Below are 25,709 nucleotides of genomic sequence, written 5' to 3' on the forward strand. Positions count from 1 at the left end.
AATAAAATGCTAGTTATGGTGACTTAGAAAAGCATTAATATACCAGGGATTTTGGATGGATTTCTTTTATCCTATTGTTTCTTCTATACTGTGTCTTATACTGATACTTAAGTGTCTTTAGTAAGTTCAAATTTCTTTACATTTAAAGTACTAATTTTATGTATAGAATGTGAATTAATGCCGGTCTGAAATTCCTTTAGTCACTCAGTCTGAAATTTATTTTCCAGCATGTAAACCATGGAAAGTAGTTGTTTTTGCTTTTGTTATTCTTGATTTGTATATGAAAAACTAGTGGAAACGAGAGTTGGTAGAGATTTAGTGAACTGAAAGATAATGTTTCTTTTACTTGCTAGAACCATGTGAATATAAGTTTTTTTAAAAAAAGCTTTTCTAAAAATAAAATCAGACTCTTAATCAAATGTGTATTTCCTTCTTGTAGAACCTCTGTTATGCACCTTAAGCCATACTGGAAACTCCAGAAGAAAGGGCAACCTCTGGAAATCGGCACGGGAACTCTGAGAATTCCTATGAGCCACCAACGGCCTATCAGGGATAAAGAATGCAAAGCTAGGTGTATGAAATCAAGTGTCTTTCCTTCAGCCTCTCTTGGTAAAGCATCATCTCGAAAGCCTTTTGGAATCCTTTCTCCAAATGTTCTGTGCAGTATGAGTGGGAAGAGTCCTGAAGAGAGCAGCTTGAATGTTAAAACCAAGAAGAATGCACCATCTGCAACAATCCACCAGGGTGAAGAAGGGGAAGGGCCACTCGATATCTGGGCTGTTGTGAAACCGGGAAATACCAAGGAAAAGATAGCATTCTTTGCAGCCCACCAGTGCAGTAATAGAATAGGATCTATGAAAATAAAAAGCTCCTGGGATATTGATGGGAGAGCTACTAAAAGAAGGAAAAAATCAGGGGATCTTAAAAAAGCCAAGATACAGTTAGAAAGGATGAAGGAGGTCAACAGTAGATGCTACCAGCCTGAGCCTTTCGCATGTGGCATCGAGCATTGTTCTGTGCATTACGTGAGTGACGGCGGGGACGGCGTCTATGCCGGGAGGCCTCTGTCGGTCATACAGATGGTTGCCTTCCTTGAGCAGAGAGCCAGCACTCTGCTAGCCAGTTGTGCAAAGAATTGCACTAACTCACCTGCTGTGGTGCGGTTTTCCGGGCAATCCAGAGGTGCACCCCCAAGTCCCGAGCCTTTGTCCGCCCCAGGAGCATGTGAAGAACCTGCAGAAAGGAGAAATCCTGAGGCTGGTGAACCACAGAGCGAGCCCGTCCGTGTCCTCGACATGGTAGCCAGGCTGGAGTCCGAGTGCCTGAAGCGGCAGAGTCAGCGGGAGCCTGGGAGCCTCTCGAGGAATAACAGCTTTCGCCGCAATGTGGGCCGCGTGCTGCTTGTGAATGGCACCCAGGCTGAGGAAAGCAAAGCAGACAAAGGCGCCTTGGAGGTTCCTGACACTCAGGTGAAAACTGTGGGGTCTGTATCTGTGGGCTGCAGCCCCTTAAGAGCTGACCGTTGTTCTCCTCAGGGGCCCCAGGCCTGGGATGGCGCGCCTCGGGGCTGCCCCTCGGTGCCGGCAGGCGTGAGTTTGCACACAGACAGTGCAGAGTTCGAGCCAGATCAGCAGACTGCCATGAAAAGCAGCAACAGGCACGATGTGGAAATGACAGAGGAACTTGTTGGGCCACCTTTTCCTCCTCTCACCTGTCCCCAAGCCATTGAATTGCCCACAGATGCTGTTGATGGCATTAGTGAAGAGCTTGTGCCACTTGCTAACCAAAATTCTGATCAGCGCAAAAAAGAATCTTTGTGCATCAGTATCACTGTGTCCAAGGTAGAGAAAGACCAGCCTTCCAGTTCGGAGTCCTGTGAAGACCCACTTCCAGGGATGCTGTTTTTTTTGCCATCTGGTCAGCACCAGGCAGGCCATTCGCAGTCTGATGAAAGCACAACAGAAGAGTCTTCCGAGGCCACTCAGCTTGAAGAGGCTGCTGAAGGTGACGGTGCATCTGAGGAAAAAAGTATCTCGGTTGATTCATTTGTCCCACTGGCCTCTCCTGTGGAAAGTACATTACCAATGCTTGAGGTGTCCAGCTGGAAGAAGCAGGTGTCACATGACTTTCTGGAGACTAGGTTTAAAATCCAACAGCTTTTAGAGCCTCAGCAGTATATGGCTTTTCTGCCTCACCACATCATGGTGAAAATCTTCAGGTTACTTCCTACTAAGAGTTTAGTGGCTCTTAAATGTACCTGCTGCTATTTCAAGTTTATCATTGAATATTACAATATCAGGCCAGCAGATTCTCGCTGGGTTCGGGATCCACGCTACAGAGAGGATCCGTGCAAGCAGTGCAAGAAAAAATATGTGAAAGGGGATGTGTCCCTGTGCCGGTGGCACCCCAAGCCCTACTGCCAGGCCCTGCCCTACGGGCCGGGGTACTGGATGTGTTGCCACCGGTCTCAGAAGGGCTTCCCTGGCTGTAAGCTGGGGCTCCATGACAATCACTGGGTCCCTGCTTGTCACAGCTTTAATCGGGCAATCCATAAGAAAGCAAAAGGGACTGAAACTGAAGAGGAGTATTAAAATGTATGTGCGAGGCAACAGACCGATTTCAAAAACTGCAAAACACCACCTAGATACACCATTTCAATGAGTGTTGCCTCTGAGTCATCACTCCAGGAGAATCTCTGCTACTCCATCAGGACCGCCATTGCTCAGGCATCTTAAATCTCTGAATTTATGATCTGTATCAGAAAATTGGTCTCATCATTTTATAGTGGTGCCTCACGTTTGATTCAGGGTTGTATCCCATGGTTTGATTCACCTGGCTGTGAATAACTATGCCTGTTTTCCCAAATCAAATCCGTGAGGACGAAGACTTGCCACCATCAAGAATGTTCAGCAGAGTTTATCACAGACTGTGCAGGCAAGCCCCAAAAAAGGGTTCTGGGAATGTTTAGAGCACTGGCCCTGTATTTGAAATAAGTGAATAGTGTCCTGTGAAAAGAATAGCAGTACTCTTGGATGAAAAGTATGCTTACAAAGGAAAAGTCAGGCACCTTACTTAGACCTTGTATGCTTGATCTGTGAGGTTGATGTTTGTGATTGGAGATGGATTTCATGCCCTGTGGTGTTTACAGTGTATATAATGGTTGTGTTTTCCTAGGGCTATGAAAGTGCACATTAAACCCGAGCGCCTTTACTTTAGATGAGTGCTTTTGGCCCCTCTGTAAATAACATTAAAATCCAGTTGTAAATAGTGGATGCAGACTGAACGTAATCACCACAATGCAGCTAGGATAGTGTTGCAGCTACAATCGTGTGGGTTGCTCTGTTTTTTGGGGGTTGGGGGGGGGTCTCATCTCAAATTTGTACATCCTGTATAAAATATGTTTCCCAAATAAACTATGAATGTTTTCTGTATAATATATGAATGTTTCTGAGAAGAAACTCTAAATAGTTAAGAGGTTAACCTGTTGAAAGGATACCAAATAATGGTTTAACTGGACAACCTTAAAAATTAGCATAGAGAGCAATCTTTTGTTATATTTTAGTGATTCACCAAGAATGAGAGAATATTATATAGTCAGATTATAACATTTTTGTCTATTCTGTCTGGTTACAAATTTTTTTTTCAATAAAAACATGCATCTTAAGTGGAACCTGAGTTTTGCAGATTTGTTTCCTTTTTTGAGGTAATATTAGAGATATTGTAAACTGAGTCCCAAGAATTTTTTTAAAAAATTGAGTTGTTGGGAGGGGGAGAGAGAATACCACTGGAAAGAGGCTATCTTCACTTAACAGTATGAGCTGACATTTTTACAAACCTTTAACACTTACTTTGCATTCGTCTGCCCAGGACTGTCTTTATTTCCTATTGGATGAGGTATTATTATCTATGCATGATGAGTTAATTGTTTAGAAGTCAGTGAGGATTTCTTCAGACCTGTGTTCATGTAATGCTTGGTGGGGCTGAAAAGTATCTGGCCCCAGAAAGCTGCTGTGGAGGACCTGCAAGCTAGGTTGGCTTGAATTGAGTTGAGTTCAGTTCAGTTGCTCGGTCGTGTCTGACCCTTTGCGACCCCATGAATTGCAGCACGCCAGGCCTCCCTGTCCATCACCATCTCCCGGAGTTCACTCAGACTCATGTCTATCGAGTCGGTGATGCCATCCAGCCATCTCATCCTCGGTCGTCCCCTTCTCCTCCTGCCCCCAATCCCTCCCAGCATCAGAGTCTTCTCCAATAAGTCAACTCTTCGCATGAGATGGCCAAAGTACTGGAGTTTCAGCTTCAGCATCATTCCTTCCAAAGAACACCCAGGGCTGATCTCCTTCAGAATGGGCTGGTTGGATCTCCTTGCAGTCCAAGGGACTCTCAGGAGTCTTCTCCAACACCACAGTTCAAAAGCATCAATTCTTCGGCGCTCAGCTTTCTTCACAGTCCAACTCTCACATCCATACATGACCACTGGAAAGACCATAGCCTTGACTAGACAGACCTTGGTTGGCAAAGTAATGTCTCTGCTAATCACCAACAAAGCCTTGCAGCTGCATCAGCTCCCGGCTGTCAGGAAGCACTGGTGAGTGTTCCAGGGGCGGGGCTGATGGCAATGATGAAGACTGCGCTGGTCCCACATAAGTATGTGAAGGTGGAGGAAAGCTTTGGCCAGGACTGCCAAGCAGAGTGGGGCAAGGCTGGAGTCGAGGGAGCCAGGTTCGCCTGTGGTGGAGGTGGTGTGGCCACAGAGCGGCTGCTTTCTGCCCTTACCCTTGGGCAGTAGCTGCTCCTCCCTGAAAAGGGGAAACTAAAACTAGGAAGTGTCTCTGGACGCTGAGCAAGCAGGCACATCGTGATACCTCCGACACGCTCGGCTGGAGCCCTTCTGTGACAGGACCGACGAGGCCGTGGAGGCGGACTCCCCCCTCAGGCTGTTGGTGTCCTCGTGACTCACCCCGGCCGACGGGCGAGTGCTTCCCATCCCCAAGGCTGAAGTTCCGGCACTAGTCCTCCCCTGTGGTGTGCTCTAAAGTGGCTGTCTCAGTGGGCCTCCCTGATGTGAGGTTTGTTTTACTCGATTCAGGAGTAAAGGGTGCACTCACAGGACTTCACACAGCTTGGTGTGCGGAAAGCGCCTAGTGTCTGTCAGCTTTCACTGTTATTGGCGCGTGGTTCTGCATGAGCCCAGGGTGCTTCTCCCAGGTCAGCCATCCTGGATCTGGTTTTCATGTGGGACACAAAGCTGCAAGTGTGAGGGCCTGGACTGACAACGAGCAGGAGACGAGAAGGCCCAACCCCATCTTGGCATGCAATTCTTCGGGTCCTCAGAAATCACTGATGACCCCTTTGGAACCCGACGCAAGACCCAGTTCCCAGGGGTGTCTGTGTGAATGGTAAGGGAACTTCGGGAGGTGGCGTCAGAGGGCGCCTCCTCCCTGGTCTTCGTTTCTGGATGAGACGAGTGTAGCTTTTCCCCTTAGGAGAAAGATGCTGTGCTTGAGCCCCCTAGTGCCAGGCTGGGGAAACCAGTTCACTTCTTGCTTCTGCAGCACCGCAGTGCTCCCTGCCTGACTGTAGAATCCTAGACTCATAAGAAAAGAAATACTGTGGCCATGAGGACCCTAGGCTCACCCCAACTCCGCCCCTGTGGGGACCCAAAGGAAGAAAACTTACCCCTTCAGCTTTTGCTCAGAGCGTCTGAAATACTTGGCCTAGCAGCTCTCTCCCACCCCTCACTTCACCGTTTGAAAGAAAATCCAGAAAGGAAAGGGCAAAAGGGCCAAGGTTAAACATTGTTTTCAGGCCTTGTCAAAATGACTCACATTAATATGGCCACGTAGAAGGCTTATTCACAATTGAGCACGTTCCCTGCCCTAGCACACTGACAACTCTGTGCATAGGAGGCATCTCCTTGGCAGCCCCCACCCTGTCCTGCCCAGCTGGTTTGCCTGGTAGTGCCTCTACTGCCTCTCGTGTGTCTGGACTCCACTCAGGGCTTGTGGAGGGCAGCTTGGCCATGCCCTCGCTCAGCACCTCACACCCAGTGCGCGCACGTGCCATAAAAACTTTTACACCTTTTGAGTCGTCATGTGGATGTGAGGGGTGCTGGCCAGCTCTGACTGCTCCACTGTAACTCCTAGTAGGAGAAACATGAAGAGGGATGAAGGGACCTGGGAGGACCTTTTCCTCTGGCCACGGCTAGTCCCGGGGAACTCTCTTGGTGAGGGTTGCTTCCGTAGCCGCGCTGGCAGTCTTGCTGGGTGACTGTCAGCCGTTTGGCATGATCTGGGCTTTGTCACGTTTTCCCTGGCAGCAGGTTCCTCTGAGCTTCCCGACTGCAGAAGGCTGTGAGTTGCTAGGTAAGCTTGATCTTGGAGTTCCCTTCCTGGATTCTGTCCAAGCACCCTTCTAACTTGGACTTGTCAGGGCCTCGCTGCCAACCTTTATGAACTGGCCTGATTTTTTATTATGTGGGTCTTCCTGGACATTCCCCCCCCCCCCCCCCACCCCGCTTTACTAGCCTCTGTTCCTTCTTTACTCAGCAGACTGGCTATTCTTCCTCTCCTACCTCCCACAGCCTACCTCAAAGACTAAAGCCCGTCTGTGCCAAAACCCTGCTGTACCATAGACTGCACCAGTAACCAGAGCTGGCATTACCTAGCCCTTACTGTCAGGTACCATGTTGTGTTTACATAAAGGCGTTCTCTGCCATGCACAGCAACTGGCACTCAGGGAATCTGACGGTTTCTATCCTGGGTGTTGCTTTGGGTTCAGACAAGCTAGTTCTGCAGTCTCCGTGACTGGCAAAAGGACCTTCACGGGAAATGTGCAGTCCCTTGTATGACATGCACCTGTGTGTGGCCATAGTTGGTGTCTGCATAACCTCATGGGAAGAGCAAACATCACTGTGGTTATGAACCCTTGGGTGACTTCCGGTGTATGTACATCTAACTCGTTAAGGCAAAACCCAGCTGGCAGTAACACCTATTCTAGGTTGTTTGCTTGACCTGGTATTATTCAGTATCTCAGATGGTAAAGAATCTGCCTGCAATGTAGGAGGCCTGGGTTTGATCCCTGGGGTGGGAAGATCCCCTAGAGAAGGGAATGGCAACCCACTTGTCTTGCCTGGAGAATTCCATGGACAGAAAAGCCTGGCAGGCTATAGTCCCTGGGGTCACAAAAAGTCGCACACAACTGAGTGACACATACATAATTTTAAAGGAGCAGAGCCACTGAAATTGGCAGTTGGGAAGGGAGTGGGAGCAGAGAGATGCCATCTCCTCTGCTACAACCACCCTGGTGAGACATGGCGCTCCTCTGACTGAGTGCAAAGTGAAACCTTCCCCTCTCAAGGGCCCCTCATCTCTTCTTCACTTAGTAGAGAACAGACCTCAGAACAAACTAGTTTTGGGACCCGTTGTCTCAAATTCTTTTTGGATTAAGATTCTTTGGAGGCTATAAAAGTTTAAAATGAGAAACCTCTACTTAAGTGTTTTGCTTTTCTCTTTGGAATGACAAAACCCAGCAGGGATTAGGTTCAGAAGTCAGCATTTACGGAGAAAATGGCATACAGCTGAAATGAAGTCCTGCACGTCCATCTCCCACCAGTAGAGAAGGATACATGCCAGGCACAGTGGTGGGAAATGTGCAAGTCCTGTAAGAGGACCTGTGCTTGCTGAGTGATGAGCAGATCACGTCTCCTGATTAACTCCGGCAGAATCACTTGTGCTATTTTAATTATTTCCCTCCTTTACATCCACCTTCCCTACCACCCCCATCAGAGAATAAAACTGCTTTACTAACTGGTACTTTTAGATGTCTATTAAGTATGAAGAGGTTGATAGAAGATTCAACACCAGATTCAAAATCGATTATTTGCCAATCAGTAAAATGCAGAGCAAAGTTGTATCCGTTAGTGCCCTATCCATTAGGAGGGGAAACGGCCTGTCTGTGTGTAACCATGTTTGCAGCCCGGTGGGAAGGCAGGGACGGACAGGACTCTTCTGGGACAGAGCCACTGACGACCTCGGCTCTTCCTCACCAAGCCTCCTGTATGGGTAGCCAGGCACGATTCTGCTGCAGGGTGTGTGGCCTGCCACGAACAATTCTCCTTCCACCCAAGCCTGGGTTGATTCCTCTCCTAAGCAGAGACAGTGCTCTGGCTGCCCTGGCATCCAGGCTGGGACCTCTCACACCATCTTTCCCCAGGTCAGTAGTCTCCCTTCAGGCTTCTGATGTGTGCTCTGCGGAGGCTCTTTACTGCATACCTTCTCAACAGGGCTGTGGACACACCCCAGAAGAGTGAATTAAAGGAGGGTTTAAGTGTAAATAAAGGGGTAAGCCCTCCCCAGTTTTTGTGGCCCAGAGCAAGAATATAAATGAACCCTCCTACAGCCTCCCATCCACCTCTGTTTAATATTTTTCATGCTAATCAGATGAAATAGTATTTGGGGGTATCATCCTGAATTAAACTATATTATACATTTTACCTATTTCTTCTTACCTTTTTAATGAGACCACCAGAAAGTTTAGAATCACATATGTGGGCTACAATAAATATTACACTGGATGGCACTGCTATAGGTGAGTGTTTCTAAAACATTAGTGCACATATGTTTTGGGCATTAAAGGTCTCGGTCAAGAGCTTTCCAGACCTCAGCAGACTTTTTCTCCAAGGCCATCAGTGCAGCAGAACTTCCAATGTAAGCCAGTACCAGTACCCCTAAGCCAGATAATAGGTGTACCATTAGGGTGCAAGTCCAGGGTGCTAGACATGGTCCTTCCTACTCTGACAGCAACAATTGCTGAATACATTACTGATGTAGAAGATATGCCGTTTCTATCATTATTAATCACCCTTTGGTTGGGAGATGTTTCTCTCCCATCTACTACCTTCCAAACCACTTGCGCCTCTGTTATTAAAATCAAGAGCCATCTACTTGCTTATGCTCTACAAATGTCTTCCTGATAATGTTTTAAATTTAGGGAAATAAGTTGCTGGGAAGGGCAGGAGAGCCCCTTCCTCAAAATCCAGGTGTCTCCTGAAGTCATAAAGTAAATGCTGAAAAGCCATGCCCCAGGGGGAGATGGTGAACAAGCTGATATGGACCTGGAGGTATTAATGTGCCTTCACGACCAAGCTGCTTCCACTCTACTGACTCCCACCCCCTTTGCAGCTTACCTAGTGCTGTCAGATAGGAGAGGGCAATGGCACCCACTCCAGTACTCTTGCCTGGAAAATCCCATGGACGGAGGAGCCTAGTGGGCTGCAGTTCATGGGGTCGCCAAGAGTTGGACATGACTGAGCGACTTCAATTTCACTTTCATGCACTGGAGAAGGAAACGGCAACCCACTCCAGTATTCTTGCCTGGAGAATCCCAGGGATGGGGGAGCCTGGTGGGCTGCTGTCTATGCGGTCGCACAGAGTCGGACACGACTGCAGCGACTTAGCAGCAGCAGTGCTGTCAGATACCTCCTGCCTATTTCTCACTTTCTAAAGGGACCATTTGAATTCTCCATCAGGTTTTCTCCCCACCAGACTATTACCTCATTCCTTCCTACAAAAACACAATAAAAAAGTCACTGATGCAGCTTTTGCTGTTTTACCATCCCCTTTCTTCTAAAAAGATGGTCCCACTGGTCCTTTTTGGTTAAAAAAACAAGAGCACTTCACCTTCAGAACCCTAAGCAGATGGTGAACGCCTTTTCTGGGGGTACTTTCTCACCAGATCCTTGGAACGGGGTGCTGCTGGTGGCTTTGAGTATTTCATAGCTGGGGTTCAGATAACTTGCCCAGAAGTTGGTTTCAAATTTCCTAGTGCATGCTGTTGAAGCAATTTTCAAATGACCTCCCAACCACTAAGGACAAATTTATCCTTAGTTCTTTCCATCTGCTTCTACCCAGTTCCTGCATCAATCATGATCTAACTCTGAGGACTGGGAATCTGTGTGTATCCATTAGATGGGAGCATATTTTTAACTGTTATCTGGGGAGGTGCAAGGACTGACATGGAAGCACACGCCCTATTCAGGAATCCTTCCATTTCCCTGCCTGTCTGCTGTTGCTGGCTGGCCTCTTCCTGCAGGTGAAGAAGAGAAGGGTGCCCAGAGCAACAGTGCCTCAGCATTTGTCTGAGCTGCTCTTGCTGTTTCAGTCATCACTCTCGATATCCCCATCCACCTTGTACAGGGGCCCTCTCCACGGTAATCTAACCTGAAAGGCACAGATCACCCACCTGGGAGAGACTACACAGTTCCTAAAACAGAACAAAACACAGAGGGGAAGGATTCTGTTCTCACTGCTTGACAGATCGCCTCTAACATTTCCCTTTCTCTTTTTCTGAAGAAATCTTAGGCAGATTCCATATGGGCAACCCAGAGGCCCCATCCTTCCCTCCCTCCCTCCCTCCTTTAAGGGCTGTTGCAAGACACCAAAAGTCACTGCTGGTGATCCGCATCAAATGATAGCTACCAGACAAAAACGCATCTTCAGAGGAAGTATGCAACCAATTTTCAAGATGGGCCATTACTGTAATACCACTAACACTTTTTCAAAAAGTATTAACAGGCATTTTTCACCACGTGGCAAAAAATTCTTAAAAAAAAAAACCCTATAGTTTGTATAAAATAGTCCAGAGTTAGATCTCATTTTTGCTACCCTCAATTTATTATCAGTAGAAATGAGTAATCAGAGCTTGAAGAAGACGTACATATTTGCAAAGTACTGTTAAACGATTTATTGCAATAATACAACAAAAGTTTAGAAAACATTTATTTGTATGACTCAAACTGGTTTGGAAGTCGCAGAGCAGTGGGGAATCCCTGCAATGTGACGCCTCGAGGAGATTCTTTTAACAGCATGCCACCAGACGTTCTTCCCCATATTATCAATGCACGACTCCTTACATGAATTCTGTCCACTTCCCGATGTTGACATTGTTCTCCCCCTGAACTTACAGATGTGCAAAGCTTTTCTTCGTTACACCCCATTACAAAAACAGTCTTTAACAGACCATTTAAAGCAGCCTATATGGTGCCTGTGAGTTTTTCTAGTATTACCTTGTTTCAACAAATCATTTTACTATGGAATACATGACCAAGTTCTATGGCTTTTTTTGTTTAGAAAAAAAAAAAACCAAAATACCAGCTTCAATTCTTTAAAAAGCTGTTTACATATGGTTCTGGCACCTCCATGAGAGATTTTAATGAGCAGCAAAGAGAGTAGAAAAAACAAACAGTGGTTGAAATGTATATTTAAGAATATTTACAGGGTGGATCCAGTGCAAAATAATGAAAACCAAAATATCTCAGCAGTGTTAAGCCAGTATGTTGGTGTTCAAAACCATTAAAGGTTTGATCATTAACCCTAAGTAAAGTGCCTCTATTTGATATTAACAACAACAAAACATACCCTATCAATCCCTACATTTCCCATATCCATGTAAGTTTTGTTGAATTACTCTAGTTTGTGATATCTTCTTCGTAAGAAGATTACTTGAGAAGAACTGTGACTGCTGTGCATTTTTTCAGCTAAAGTTGTTTTCTACCCCCAAGCCCCAAATCCCAGTGTTCCAAGACTAAGCTCTTTGAGGGTCTGAATGCCTAGACAACTCTCATCTCGTGGGATTTTAAGTTCATTTGGTATTTGTTCAAGTCTACCGCAGCCACCCTCTATGAACTACTCTACAGACATGGATGGATGGGGCGATTCAACCCAGCAATCACGAAAGCCAGCACTTAAAACCCGTACTGGCTGTAATAAAAACCCACAAGGGGAAAAGCCTGTTTCCTCCCTCAGTGGAAAATTCATAACATCAGGGAACTCAGCATTCCTGGGTAGGAATAAACATTCTTCTCTGCAGTTCTACCCCAAACTCTACCAAACACTAAGTACACCAAACAGCAAGAGCTACATATAGCACCTCAGATTTGGAGGCAAAGTATCAACGACAATAATTACAACGAGAAAAGAAACTAGGGTGGGACAAACCTCCAAGTGATTTATGAGGTACTATCATGCCAGTCACACTAACAAGATATGGTGATAATGCCTGCTAGGAATTTTTCATAGGATTTCACTTGTAGTTGTTACATAGGATTTTTTTTATAGTTATTAAAAATAAAAAACTACTTACATATTTGTACATAATGCCTCTCCACGGTTTTGTTATGAGATTGTCACCAAGAAAAGGACAAGACATATTAGCTGAAAATGATCTCTTGGTGAGAGAAAATTCTTTCCATCAGAGCTTTCCCAGGATAGAGAAGAACAGTATTAGCTATAATGATATGCTCTGCATTTCAGAGCAAAGGTAGTGTCCTTAGAGCAACAAAGACCTAGGAAACAAACAAGCAGGGTAGTTTTCCCTGGAGAAACCTGCCACTTACTAAAGCCCTTAGAAAGAAACTAGACAGCAGCAGAATGACCAGAGGCCACTTCAGTGGCTTTTAACCTGTGCCCAGGCAGGCATTTGGCTTCCATAACTGAACGACCTTAATGACTTACTTTTACCCACAGAAAATAGTTCAATTTCAAAATGCACACGGAGTGGGTGGTAGGAGTTCAGTCTAGGTAAGAAGGAACTTAATTTCCCTCAAAACACAAGAAAACAGTTCTTAAATCTCTAGGACAGTAGTGCAGCCAGCATCTCTTCTCTTCATGGATATGGGTCCTAAAGAAAAAAAGACCTCGGTTTCTTTGGTGTGTGGGGAGAAAGAAAACAGGAATGTCCAACAGGCCGCAACGGAGCAGCGTGAGTGAAATCGCCTTTAAACTACCTCTCCCTCCAAAACCAGAATAAGACTGAAAAACCCACCCTTTTACAACGAAACAAAAATCCTTGACCTAAAAACCGAACATGACCAAATTATAAAGAAACCACGTGTTTCAAATTGCCTGCCGATTCTCTGTACAAAAAATTAATGGCATAAAAACAAACTCATATTAAACAGTTTTCATCTTTCAAGTCCTAATCATGAAGAATCACTTTCTTGTGATTCAATCTCTGAAACGAAGTGTTTAGCAAGTCTTAGCATCACAAGGGACCAACATGTCAGCCATGTCTATGGGGTCCATGCCTGTCCTCAGAGGGAGCTCCCTGCATTTCTGCCTCAACAGAACTGACCAAACAGGGCCTTCCTCCACCACCACTGGTCTGGGAGAAGGACCTGTGACCCCTCTGTTCTGTTAATTATCATAAGCATGTCGGTCACCACCACTGCCCAGTTGACCAAGAGAAATGCTAGACTCCCTGTTTAAAAAAAAACACCCCAACAGCTTAACCTCATTTTGTTCCAGGCACTATCCGAGCTAAACACGTAATGTTTGCTAGAGAGTGGAAGAGGCGCTTTCTCCAGGCGATAGTGGCGCCTCTTGGTCACTGCCCGTCAACGGTGTCCAGTGTAAGCTTTAAACCAGGAGGTGACTGAGGCTGCGGCTGATGAGATCATCCCACCTGCACTGCTGCTCGCGATGGGCGGGGATGCCTGGCTGCTCTGGCTTTGGGAGACTTCCACCGGCTGGGAAGGGATGTCACAGAACCGGGGGCTTGGCAGGTTCTCCCAGTCCGTGCCCAAGTCAGTTTCCTCGTCACTTACGTGCTCATCTCCACTCTCATCTGATTCTCCAGCAACTCCGGGATCCACAAATTCCATGGACTCCTCCAGGTCTGCTCGCACTTCAAAGGGTCCTGATCTGCGGGCAGACAACGAGACAAGCACCACTCTCACGACAGAAGAGATGGCACGCGGGGGACCAGAGCCATCCCTGCACCCTCTGCTGGCCTAGAATTGAGTGCTTCTTTACCTAAGTAAGGGGCTTCCCAGGTGGTTCAGCGGTAAGGACTGTGCCTGCAGACTTGGGTTCAATCCCTGGGTAAGGAAGATCCCCTGGAGAAGGAAATGGCAACCCACTCCAGTGTTCTTGCTTGGAAAATTCCATGGACAGAGAAGTCTGGCAGGCTACAGTCCAGGGCAGTCGCCAAGAGTTGGACATGACTGAGTGCGCATCCAGTTACCTAAATAATGACGGCCATCCAAGTAGTGAATAGAACCACCACATGACACCTTCCTCAACTTGACCTACTTGTGCAGACCCTGAATGGAAAAAGCCCATCCACTGAGACAAGGCGTGCTTGTCCAATGTGTGAGTTCCTGTTTCAAACAACTGCTGTGTCTACGCATTCCAACGAGAGAATTCTAACAGTCAGCTGAGGTATACGCTGGTAGATTAGTGGAACAACAGAACTGTACAGGTGTTCTCTGCCTTATGTAAGCCCCCAGTTACTAAACTCCTAACACTCACAGGGGCTAAATGATAGAGCTGTATGCATGTTAACAACACTTCCTTGGATTTATGTCAATAGCAAGCTCTTGCACACATTTTAAGATATCATTACATAATTTTCTAGGGACATATTTATAGTATTGAACGAGCTACAACTCTTCAAAATATAGTCATCTGGAATAGTGTATATTTCTGTACTATATTTCAAGAGAAAGCTCTTTTTATTTCCCAAAGGTCCCCAATGACATCATCACCTCCAAACCAGGCCGCATTGGCTGCGACGGATCCTCAGCGCCACTGTGGAACCCCTGTCAACAGGCTCCACCCAGCCCCTGCCCCTTTTCCTTGGCCTCTTCCCAGCTCCTGCCTCAGGGGAGCCTTCAGGTAGGCAGTCACCCTGCCCACTGCCCTTCTGGGGGAGTTCCCTGCAGCCACTCACAGGATGGGACCAGTCACGCCAGCAGCCCTTTTCTATCCCCTGTGGTCCCCAAGATAAGGACCAAGGCCTTGTTCACTGAGGAATTTCACTGATAGCGATTTAGGGGAAAATGACAGACATTAGCAAAAGTAATGGAGACATGAGAAAAAATAATTGTAGAGCCCGTCATGTTACTTTATGGTCCAAAATTCTTTGCACCCTTTTGAATGCTAAAACCCTAGCACTAGCCTCAGTGCACCTCATCAGACCTGTACCTTCTGACTCACTTTTTTCAGGGTCAGGCAACCTTCATTCTTTCAAGACAACCATGGTTCCTGGCTAGAACACAGCAACAGTAATAGCTAACATTTCTGTTCAGTCTAGGGGCTTTACAAGTATTAATTAAATTGGAAGAAGCACTGCAGGGCTCCCCCTTGGTCTGCAGTGAGCAATTTACTTTTTGAAGAGTAACTCAGACCAGGGGCTCCCAAGTTGACCAGGCTTCCATCCTCCCCAGCAGCCCTCACTGTACAAGAGGCAAGGGGAGGAAGAACAGAGAGATGTCTCTCCCCAGCAGTCCTTCAACCTCCTAACCACTGCACCAGCCTCTTAACTCTCAGTATGTCTTTTCTGGTTCCTGAAAAGGTTCTCCTTACAGTTCAGTCTTGTCCCCCTTCTCTTTTTCTTTTCTTGGACAGGTCTACCCCAAAGATGTTTTTTCAGATTCTTCTCCTCCCAGCTCCACTCACAAATACCCTCCAGCCTGCCAGAGCTCTCCGACTGAGGGCTGCTAAACTCTCACACTCATCTTCTCTGATGTCTGAGCCCACCAGTCTCAAAATACAAGCCAGCAGGGACTCTCCCCATCCTCCCTCATGCTCCTGCCTGCTATAACCAAATAAGCCCCCCTTTCCACCCTCACTGCCCCCCTCCAGCTCTGGTCCTCTCTACATCCCACCCCACTTCCTGGTCAGGGTCCCATCTCCACTCAACCTCCCTTCACCCCCTTCGCTTACTGAGAGCTGCTGGCCCTGCTCCTCTTCTCATGGCAGCTGCCCACCAAGAACACAATTTAAGTGCCTCTGCCACAAGAGGGACTTAGCCTCTGTCCCCATTTTCCTGAACACAAAAGTCTTGTATTCTGTTCTGTCCAGGGCCCTCAGCATCTACTGCCAGGTTCCATATCCCAGCGCCCCCAGGACCCCTCACAGACCCTGGCCAGCTCTCCACAGCAGTTGCTTCCTCCCAGCCAGCCCAAGAGGCACAATCTGTTTTCTATTCCTTTCTGATGCTGCCAGATCTACTCTTGGGGTCCTCGGCATGAGACTGCCATCATCCACGGACCGTCTCTTTAAGGGTTTTCCCAAGGAAACAGGCAGGAGCGATGCAAGGTGGGGAAAATGACACTTCCTCCAGGCAGAGCTCCCTGCTGGAAGCCACCTGGACTCCAGTTTTCTGCTCAGAATTCCACAAAGCAGAGTCCAGCTGGCCTGAAGAAGGTGCCAAATTAAGTACTTCTAATGAAAAATAAGCCAGCAAGATGATTCCCCAAGTGACAAGTCAGAACAATTTTAGTTCTGACGAGTAACCTACATCTCTGAGAACCTGCAAGAGCAGAAGACATTTCTCCACTCAATTGCTCTCCCATCACTTCCAGCTCAGAGACGATCTGCCCAGCACACCCCAAGCCACGCACACATCAACACAGAACTAACTAGCAGAATTAAGTCTTTTCACTTAATGTCTTTGGGAATAAAGATGATAAAATCATTCCTTTAATTTTCAGTTTAGCTGAATAACTGACATCCTTTTATTCAAGACTCTGAAGTTAAGAGTACTCATTTTTCACAATCCTGTAGGAAGTTAACTCTTATTGAGTAAGGGAACAATCTTTTGGCTTTTAGGAAGCCATCATTTTTGGCTTTTAGGAAGTTTCTTTTGCAAAATATTTCAAAATTATTATCTGATAGAATACACAACCTCAAGAGTGAACCCTAAAGTAAGCTATAAACTTTGGATAAAAATGATGTGTTAAATATGGTAAAGGCTGGATCAGATAGGAAAAAAAAACAACAGATAACAAAATCCAGGGGGAAATTCTGATGAGGATAACTGCATGGTCTCAAAATGTCTCCTAAATGTCTGCTTACTAGTTGCAAGGAAGGAAAAATACAGGAAGTGTACAGAGGAGAAGCTGGAGAGCATCTCAACTAGGTGATGAAATTAACATCACCAGTGAGGGACAGACGGCCACAGTGGGCCTTGGGATGTGACAACCAGCAGATGTTCACCTAGGAGGCATTCCAGCCTGCAGTGTACACCTGATCCACGTTTCAAGGGAACAGCAAACTCAGAAAAAAAGCTCTATTTAAAAACAAACAAACAAATGGTAATGTCACGAAAAGCAAAATAGACTGTGGTAACTGTTCCAGATTTAAAGGGTAAAGAGATAACAGCAACTGAACAGTACATCCAACTCAAGACTGGATCCTGCACTCAGGGGCGGTGCTATCAAGGACATTATCTGGTCCAGACAAAATGTGCATCTGGGCACTAGAGTACTGTATCAATTAGATCTGTTGATGTTGGTAACTGCACTGTGGTTAAAAGCAAGAAAATGGCCCTATTTTTGAGAAATACATACTGAAGTCCTTCTAAGGGGTAACAGCCATGATCCATGTAACTTATCCTCATAGAGTTAAGGGAAAAAAGGTTTTGTGTGTGTTTGTATGAATTTGAAGATAAGAGACACAGAAAAACTGCACAGATGATAAAGCGAACACGATGCAATACAAACAAAGGTGGATGTGGGTAAAGGGCCTAGGTATTTTTGTCCTATTTTTATTTTATTGCTATTTTTCTGTAAATTTATTTCAAAGAAGTTGTTTATTTTGGGCTCAGGATGGATCCTCAGTTCAGCTAGTCTTCATGGAAGCAGGCGGAACCCAGGTTCTTGCAACAACCTCTCTAAAGTCTTAATTCTGACTGAGGCAGGTATGAAGGGTGAAGCTTACTTCCCGCCCTTCTGGCCCACAGACGCGGATTCAGCACCCAGGCTGTGCGTGTGTACTCCCGGCAGGCCGAGCCCTCAAAGAGGAGGGCAGCCCAAAGAAAGCATCACACCCACCAAGGAGATCTGCCCTACGAGAACGGCGTTTGTGTTCCAGCAACACTGGGTATCATCAAGCCTTTCTACTTTTGCCACACTTATGACTGAGAACTACTGACACAAAGCTGTTTAGAACAGTAATTCTTTATTCTTGATTGAGGCTGAAGATTTTTTCATTTGAATACCTCTTGCACTTCTGTGTGAAATTCCCGCCTAAATCCTTTGTCTATTTTTCCATTAGGTTTGTCTTTTACTGATTTGAAAGATTTCTTTAGTCTAGATTTTAAGCTGCTGCCTATTATAAACGTTACAAAACACACCTGTTGCTTGTCTTTTAACTTTGTTTATGGTGTCTTTTACCAGAGACATTTAGTTTTGACATAGTAAAATGCGTAACTCCTTCCCTTCATGGTTTTTGGGTCTTGTGGGTTGCTTGGGAATTCCCTCCCCACACTGCCTTTCCTCCTAGTTCCTTTAGAGATTTTTTTTTAATAAAGTAATAAGGTCTTTTATATCATCTGGAATTTATTTTTACATATGGAATGCAGTATGAGTCCAACTTTTCTCCCACAGAAATACCCACCTGGCCTACCACCACTGAGCTGCTACTGTTATCCGACTCAACATGCCACCCCATCATCATCTATGATGTTCCTACACACACACACACACACACACACACTCCTGTTTCTGGACTCTTTGTTCTCTTCCTCTAAGTGCTCCACCTATCTGCATGCTGTGAGCAGGGAATAAAGGTTTTAATTACCTTCATACTACGTTTTAAAGGAGCCAAGCCCATCCCTTGTTCTTTTTTCAAAATTTCCTTTCAGACTGCGCTTCTAGCTGAACTTTGGAAATCAACTAAAGTTCCATGAAATATCTGTTGAAATTTCCAATCAGGTTTCCTTTTGGGCAGAAATGGCATTCTTACCATACTGAGCCTCCCCATCCTAGAAAATGCTAAGGGCCTTCACAGCCTCGGGCTTACTTTCATTCAGTTCAATACCTCATACAGTGCCTGGCAGACATTCTGGAAATATATGTTGAATCATTTTTTAAGTTCCATATTTTCTTTATATAGGTTTGCAAGTATTTGGTAAGGATTATTCTTAGATAATTTATATTTTTTGTTGCCACAACAGAAAGGACCTTTTATCCATTACATTTTCTAACTAGCTGCTGTTGGCATATAAGAAAGCAATTGCTCTTTGTATGGTGAACTTGTATCTAGCCACCACTGAACAATCAATGCCAACAGTTTCTTAGTTCTCCTGGATAACCAGTTTGATAATCATACCATCTACATTGTCACCTTTTTCCCAATATAAACACACCTTCTTTGTAAAAATGTTCTGCCTTGGTCAGGCCTCCAAAGCAGTAACACAGCAGTGATAGTAGGCATTCTTGGCCTTTTCTGACTATAAGGGGGAGACTCTATTAAATATTTACCTAAGTAACATGTCAGTAAGTATACTAGTTTTTGATGTAGGTCTGTAGTAAATATCCTTTATTAATAACCTATTTTAAAATTTTTAATAGTTTTCCTTTAATTATTAATGAGAACTGAATTTTATTCATTGCCTTTTTCTCATCTATCATGTCAATCTTACACAGGTCAAGCAGTTGGCCCACTGTCCATATATACTGGCTCAAAACATATTAGCTGTTATCATCAAAGATAAATTTCCTCATGTGGAATCCTTTACAAATAATGTATAGAGAAGACAGCAGCAAACTCACAAAAATAGGCATCAACCGCTAAAAACGGGATGGCCACCTTAACAGGTTCCTGTGGCCTGTGAACTAATGCATGTGATTTAGGGTGAAGCAAATAACCTCCATATAAAATGATATAGAATTCTAGGTATAGGTGCAGCGCCCTGGAGAGATTTCACAGCTTTCTCCAGAAGAGTCTATGTCCCAGAAAAGTTAAGCACTGTTTTAGGTGGGGGGAGAGTTGAGAAGACACACAAGACAAGGTTAAGAGCAGATGACCAAGATTAGGCTCACTGCAGTTTGGAGGGAGCCAGGCACCCTGGTCAGTGGAGGGGTCTCCCCTAGAGCTGTGGTTTCAGTATCGAAGAAAATGAATGATGGGGGAGGGAGTCCCAAAGAACTTTCCCACCTTTTATTTTCCTTTGTTCTCTTTCAAAAGTTCAAATACATTAACCAAGTCATATCTGCAGAAATGTACAGACCAACTTCTCAGAGCAAGGGAAAAAGATAAGCACCCAGAGAATGGGTGCATGGATGGTCCCAAAGATAAGTCTCATCTATGTTGTGCTTCTGTGGGCTTAGAGACTACAAAGATCACACAGACCAGACCTGATTGGTCATTTTGGTGAACTTACTCCTCTTTTCAGGATAATGGGGTTTCAAACTAGTTCATCTCATAAACTTTCCAATACCCTTTATCTCCAACAAACGGCAGCCAGATGGACTCAGCGACAAAAAGAAAACAGGGAAGGATCATTATGATGGGAAAGAATGAAAAGGCACAAAAGAAAATGCCTAAGAATTGGGGGAGACGCTAGGCTGAGCTAAGGAAGAAACAGATGTGGATTCAAAGAAACAGCTTCTGGTCTTCAGAGACAGAACAAGAAGTCCCCACTCCAGGAACATATGGCTTCTATTCTGCTGTAGGTGTTAAAAATGGTTGCCATTTATTTCCTCTTAGGAAAGATTATGTAAGGACCACAGGGGATCAAACACGGCTAACCCTTGTTTCCTTCTGCACAGAACTGTTAGCTTTGTCTCAGCACCCTGCTCACGGGCTTAGAAACTCTACTTAGAAGCCATCGCAATAACACCACTTAGAAAAAAGCAACAAACATCCTTCTTACCTGCCTAAGTGTTCAGAGTTCGGACTGACCAGGTACATTAGATTCCTGAGTGTATGCAGTGGCTGTAATTGATCTAAATTTACATGCTAGAAAAAGTGGGGAAAAAAAAAGATTAATATTTTCAACCATGTAACAAATTAAAATTGAGTTCACAGCATATTTTCCATACCTGGGAAAAGCACAGGTAAAGAATATTTGCATTCAGTTTCTTCACTGCTCGAGTAAATTTCTGTCTGCTGAGGTTTTCTCCACAAAATTCACTGCAAAACAAATGGACAATTTGTAAAGTTGTGATTCCTGAAGAAATTCTGTTAAAATGTTCATTTTAAAGAGTATGCTTTACACTACAGTTGGCACAAGACACACCCCAAGTCCTTGGCCTCATAATAAACTGCACTTAATCAGAAACTTTCTAGGAATGAGCTGCTGCTCTCCCGGAGAGCAACTTCACTGCATCCAGAAATTACACATGCATGTACCCTGTGACCAAGCAGCCCTGCTTCTGAAAATTTACTCTGCACAAGTATCCGCACACTAATGAAACAACGGATGGACAGGATTATTCTCTGAGATATGAGCAGGGGACACAGCGGATTGGTTAAGATTCTGGCACATTTGTACAAAGAAAACTTTGCAACTATCCACATTAGGTGGAGTGACTGCTAAAGCCAACAGTGGCTCTATAAGGTCCCCACGGGATCCACAGACTTGGGCCCCCACTGCCTCATTCTCTCACTCTCCCCAGGCTCTACACCTGCCCTTCTTGCCCAGGGATTCCCGTGGCCTGCTCCCAGCCTCCTCCAGGTTCCCACAGGATCCATACCCACCCTCTTAGATGTGGTAAATAAACCCTTCCTTGCCCCACATTCCCGCTCTTTCACCTGCTCTAATGTTCTCCCCAACCCTCATCACGAACTGACACAACGTTCATTTACTATGTGTCTCTCTGTTCAAATTAAGTACCAAATGGGCAGAGATTATTTTCTCATCACCAGTGTACCCCTCCAGTGCCTAGAACAGTGCCGAGCACACAGCAGGTGCTCAAAAAATCTTCATAAATAAAAACAAATTTAAAAAGCAAGGCATAACACGTTAGTTTAGCACAACACCTTTTGTGTTTAAAGGGAGGTGGTGATGGTGGTAATAACATACATGAACATTTACTTGAAATGCAAGGATAACTGGTGGGAGGTAGGAAGGTCTTAGTAGGAACTGGGTGGACTATAAACCTTTACAATTAAATAAAAAAGTGTCACAATTTACTCAGTTCTTACACATAAGCATGCCCTCTGCATATCCTGGTTTTCCCTTATCTTTTCGTATGAGAGAATTATGTGGTCTTTTCAAACATGTCACGTGCAATTTTTGCACATTGGGCGTATCAAGTATTTCATGGTCAGATCTCTTCTCTGTAGAACTTCCTTCGATTTCTTTTCTTTCCTGGCCATACACAAGGCACGTGGGATCTGACCAGGGATCCAACCCATGCCCCCTGCAGTGGGAGTGCAGAGTCTTAACCACTGCACTGCCTGGAAAGTCCCAGTAATACTTAGATTCTTGGCTTTCCCCAACTCCCCTCCCATTATTTAATTAGAATAAAGAACACAATAGGAGCACGAGAGAGCCATGATAAAGATGACATCACTGCTTTCAATTACTTGCCTGTTGCACAGCTTTTTGGGAAGATTTATGTCGAGTATATGAGACAAAATGTTGACCAGCTGAGTCGCGTAGCACAGTGCAGCGCTGATCGTGTAAGCAGGGTTATTATGCTCCATGTCTATAAAGTAGATAAACAACAGCCATACACAAAAACTTCAATTTCAACAAGAACATTAAGGAACCTAGATTTCTGGGATGTGTGGTTTTATCAATACATTACTGATGGCTAAGCTTTACTCTTTACTAATAAAGGGTCCATGGCCAGATATTAATATTTCATTATTTATAATTCTTGATGAGTGGAATATAACCTAAGCAAATGGGCCTAACCAGACCCAGCATAAATGAAATTGAAATCTGAACTGCTTGGATAACACATTATTTATGCAATTAATGACCAACTTAAAAGTCACCTCCTCAGAGAGGCCTCCCCTGACTACCCTACAGAGAAATAGTCCCTTCCTCTGTAGCCCCACCCCATGAAGGTGCTGGTTCTGCCCACAGCCCACACTCAGTTGTGATGCCTTTGACCATTAGTTGCTTCCTTTCCTCTCCAAAGAGAGGCAAAGGGCTACACCTGCCTTGGTGACATCGCCTTGTATCACCAGCAGCGTGCATAACAGAAAGCACTCATTAAATACTTGCTGGATAACTAAATGCATCATCTTTCTCCACCAAAGCAAAGCTACTGGCATTTTAAAGGGTTTTTCTACTGGGGTATTTCAACCTCCACTTAGGACTGGTAAAAAAAAAAAAAAAAATTATTTATAAAGTTAGAAGCTATAAAAATGGGACCCAACAGGCTAAATACACTTCTTTAAATAGTGAGATCTTTTTATATAAGTAACATTTGACCCCAAAAGGTGAAATATCTAAAAAAATATGATGCATGTTTTCAGTCCATTCATCCATTAGCAAAATGTGGCATAGCCACACAAAGGAGTATTATTCAGTCATAAAAGGAATAAAATGTATATGCCACAACGTAGATGAGCTTTGAAAACCACACACTATGTGAAAAGAGCCTGACACAAAAGGCCGCATGTTGTATGATCCCATTTCTGTGAAAACAGAGAGAAAGCATCCAGAAAGACAGAAAGCAGGAGTGACTGATTCGAGCCCCCCAGTTTTCGTCTGGGATGAAAAATATGCTTTTGATCTTGACAAAGGTGACAGCCGCACAACACTGTGAATGTACTGAGTCCCCCTCACTGACCCTATAACTGTTCATTTTGTTACATCAAGTTCACCTCAATTAAAAAAATTTTTATAGAAGTTTTCGAACACTATGTTGCTTCTCACCAGGCCCCTGCGTGGTCTTCTTCTCTTCCACCCAGTTGTAGTAGGCCGAGTAGTCCCCGTTGTTGGGAAGGCTAATCCAAGGCCCTGTGATGCTAATGCTGGTATCCCCGTTGTGATCATCACAGACCCATCGCCCCGAGAGGTAAGTCGTCCTCCGTGCTTCAGCGAGTTTGCTCACGGTGCTGGAGGTCATGGCGCTGTCGCTCTCTGAAGACACGTCTGCAGGATCTCTACAAACCGAAGATCATACGGATGTAAAGGCACTGGGTTTTAAACAGGTGTGCAGTTACTTGGAAGGTACATGGAACACTGGGATGATGCATGTAAAGACAGGAATTGTAATTGGAAAATACAGAGATAAGCAAGTCCTTCCAGAGGTGAAGGACAAAGCAGCCGTGGCAGAGCTCACAGCATGTGGGCACGATGGCACCATAAACAAGGGCATCAAGTGTTAGGTTCTCAAACTATGTGATCTCCAGACCCCCTCATGTACTTAAAAATTCTGAGGGCTCCAAAGAGCTTTTGTGTATGTGTGTTAGATCTATTAATATTTACTGTATTAACAATCAGAGAAATTTTTAAATTATTAACTCACTCAAAAATAATAAACCCCTTTACACATAAGTAGCTTGTCGGAGAAGGCAATGGCACCCCACTCCAGTACTTCTGCCTGAAAAATCCCATGGATGGAGGAGCCTGGTAGGCTGCAGTCCATGGGGTCACTAGAGTCGGAAACGACTGAGCGACCTCACTTTCACGCATTGGAGAAGGAAATGGCAACCCACTCCAGCGTTCTTGCCTGGAGAATCCCAGGGACGGGGAAGCCTGAAGGGTTGCCGTCTCTGGGGTCGCACAGAGTCAGACACAACTGAAGTGACTTAGCAGTAGCAGTAGCATGTTTTTATGAATGAAAAACTGTATTTTTCAAAACAGGAAAATTCATGAAGAGTGACTTTATTTGCTGACTACCTGGGCTGCAAAGCACAGCACAGCACTGATCATGACTTTTGAAAATCTCTTTAAAACCCAAGTCTTTCTGGTGTTCTTTCAAGGGGAGAAAGTGTCCCATGGAAAAAAAAAAACAAACTAGTTTTACCAGCAACTCACTCAAGCGCCTTTCCTTCAGCCCCCGGTAGCTTTCAGTATGCAGCAAACATGCTTTCTACAGACTTCCCACCACACTGCACAGCAGTCTAAGGATGGGCATGCAGAGGTCAAGACTTAATTTAAATGAATAATTTCTACTGCTTCATCAACAGTGTTCTTGATGTGTACCTGGCTGGTTTTTTGCACTGCAAAGCAATCCAATGACTATTACCAGTTTGGTGTCACTACCTTGAAACCTGTCAAGGCGACAGAGGTTTTCCTACCATGGCATCGAGCCACCAGTACAAATGTCAACAGAGCAAAAAGGGAAAATAAAGTGTTAGTATTATTATGGAAACAGTTTCAACTGCACAGATGCCCTGAAAAGGCCTCAGTGACCCAGAGAAGTTCATAGACTACACTTGGAGCGCTGCTGGCCTTAAGTGTGGAAGCGGAATGAGAAGGCCCGGTGGGTACCGTGCAGGTGGCGAGAGGACATAGGGTGTCTGGGGAGCAGAAGGTCAGCGTAGGTGCGTGTAGGAGGCACCAGTGAAGTGCCAGAAAATGGTGTTGAAAGAAGAGGTGGGAGACGCCCAGACAAGGCAGGGCCTGCTGTGCTGCTCTCGGTTTAGAATGCATCCCCGGGGCCGCCGGCTCTCAATTCCTCTTCCTCTGCACCAGGTGCGCGTAAACCCACTCCTCCTGGCGGCCCTGCGCAGGACAGGACAGCACAGGACATCATGGCCAGTTCTAAGCTGACTTTTACTGCCTCCTTCCTCCACTCAAGGCAGCTTGAGAAGAAATGTGAAGGAATAAGGTATCTTACCATGGGGATAACTTCAACACTACTAGCTTAAAAAAAAAAAAAAAGAATGATATACAGCAATTTATACTAACATAAAAGATTTAAACAGCACAAGTATGGAAGAGAAAGTTTTTCTCTATAAGTCTTAGTATCCTAAAATCTGGAACAGTATCCTAGTCTTGTTGACTATGCG

General features: G+C 45.1%; 2 protein-coding genes across 6 annotated transcripts in view; one reads left to right on the plus strand and one right to left on the minus strand.

The window, feature by feature from the left end:
• The window catches only part of FBXO34 (F-box protein 34), a 78,770-nt gene extending 75,455 nt beyond the window's left edge, over positions 1–3,315 (plus strand). For all 5 annotated transcript variants that reach the window (XM_052646687.1, XM_052646688.1, XM_052646689.1 and 2 more), the window contains one exon: positions 440–3,315. In XM_052646687.1, coding sequence (XP_052502647.1) covers positions 440–2,591 — 2,152 coding nt within the window. In that variant the 3' untranslated portion in view covers positions 2,592–3,315. The remainder of the gene's footprint in view (positions 1–439) is intronic.
• A 7,489-nt stretch (positions 3,316–10,804) lies between these two features.
• Positions 10,805–25,709, minus strand: part of ATG14 (autophagy related 14) — a 37,289-nt gene continuing 22,384 nt past the window's right edge. Inside the window, exons 6-10 of the mRNA XM_052646692.1 lie at positions 23,626–23,855; positions 22,324–22,441; positions 20,831–20,921; positions 20,662–20,747; positions 10,805–13,700 (exon numbers count right to left, since the gene is read on the minus strand). Of these exons, the coding sequence (XP_052502652.1) occupies positions 13,394–13,700; positions 20,662–20,747; positions 20,831–20,921; positions 22,324–22,441; positions 23,626–23,855 (832 nt within the window). The 3' untranslated portion in view covers positions 10,805–13,393. The remainder of the gene's footprint in view (positions 13,701–20,661; positions 20,748–20,830; positions 20,922–22,323; positions 22,442–23,625; positions 23,856–25,709) is intronic.

This window comes from Budorcas taxicolor, chromosome 10, assembly GCF_023091745.1.
Source record: "Budorcas taxicolor isolate Tak-1 chromosome 10, Takin1.1, whole genome shotgun sequence".
Classification (NCBI taxonomy): Eukaryota; Metazoa; Chordata; class Mammalia; order Artiodactyla; family Bovidae; genus Budorcas; species Budorcas taxicolor.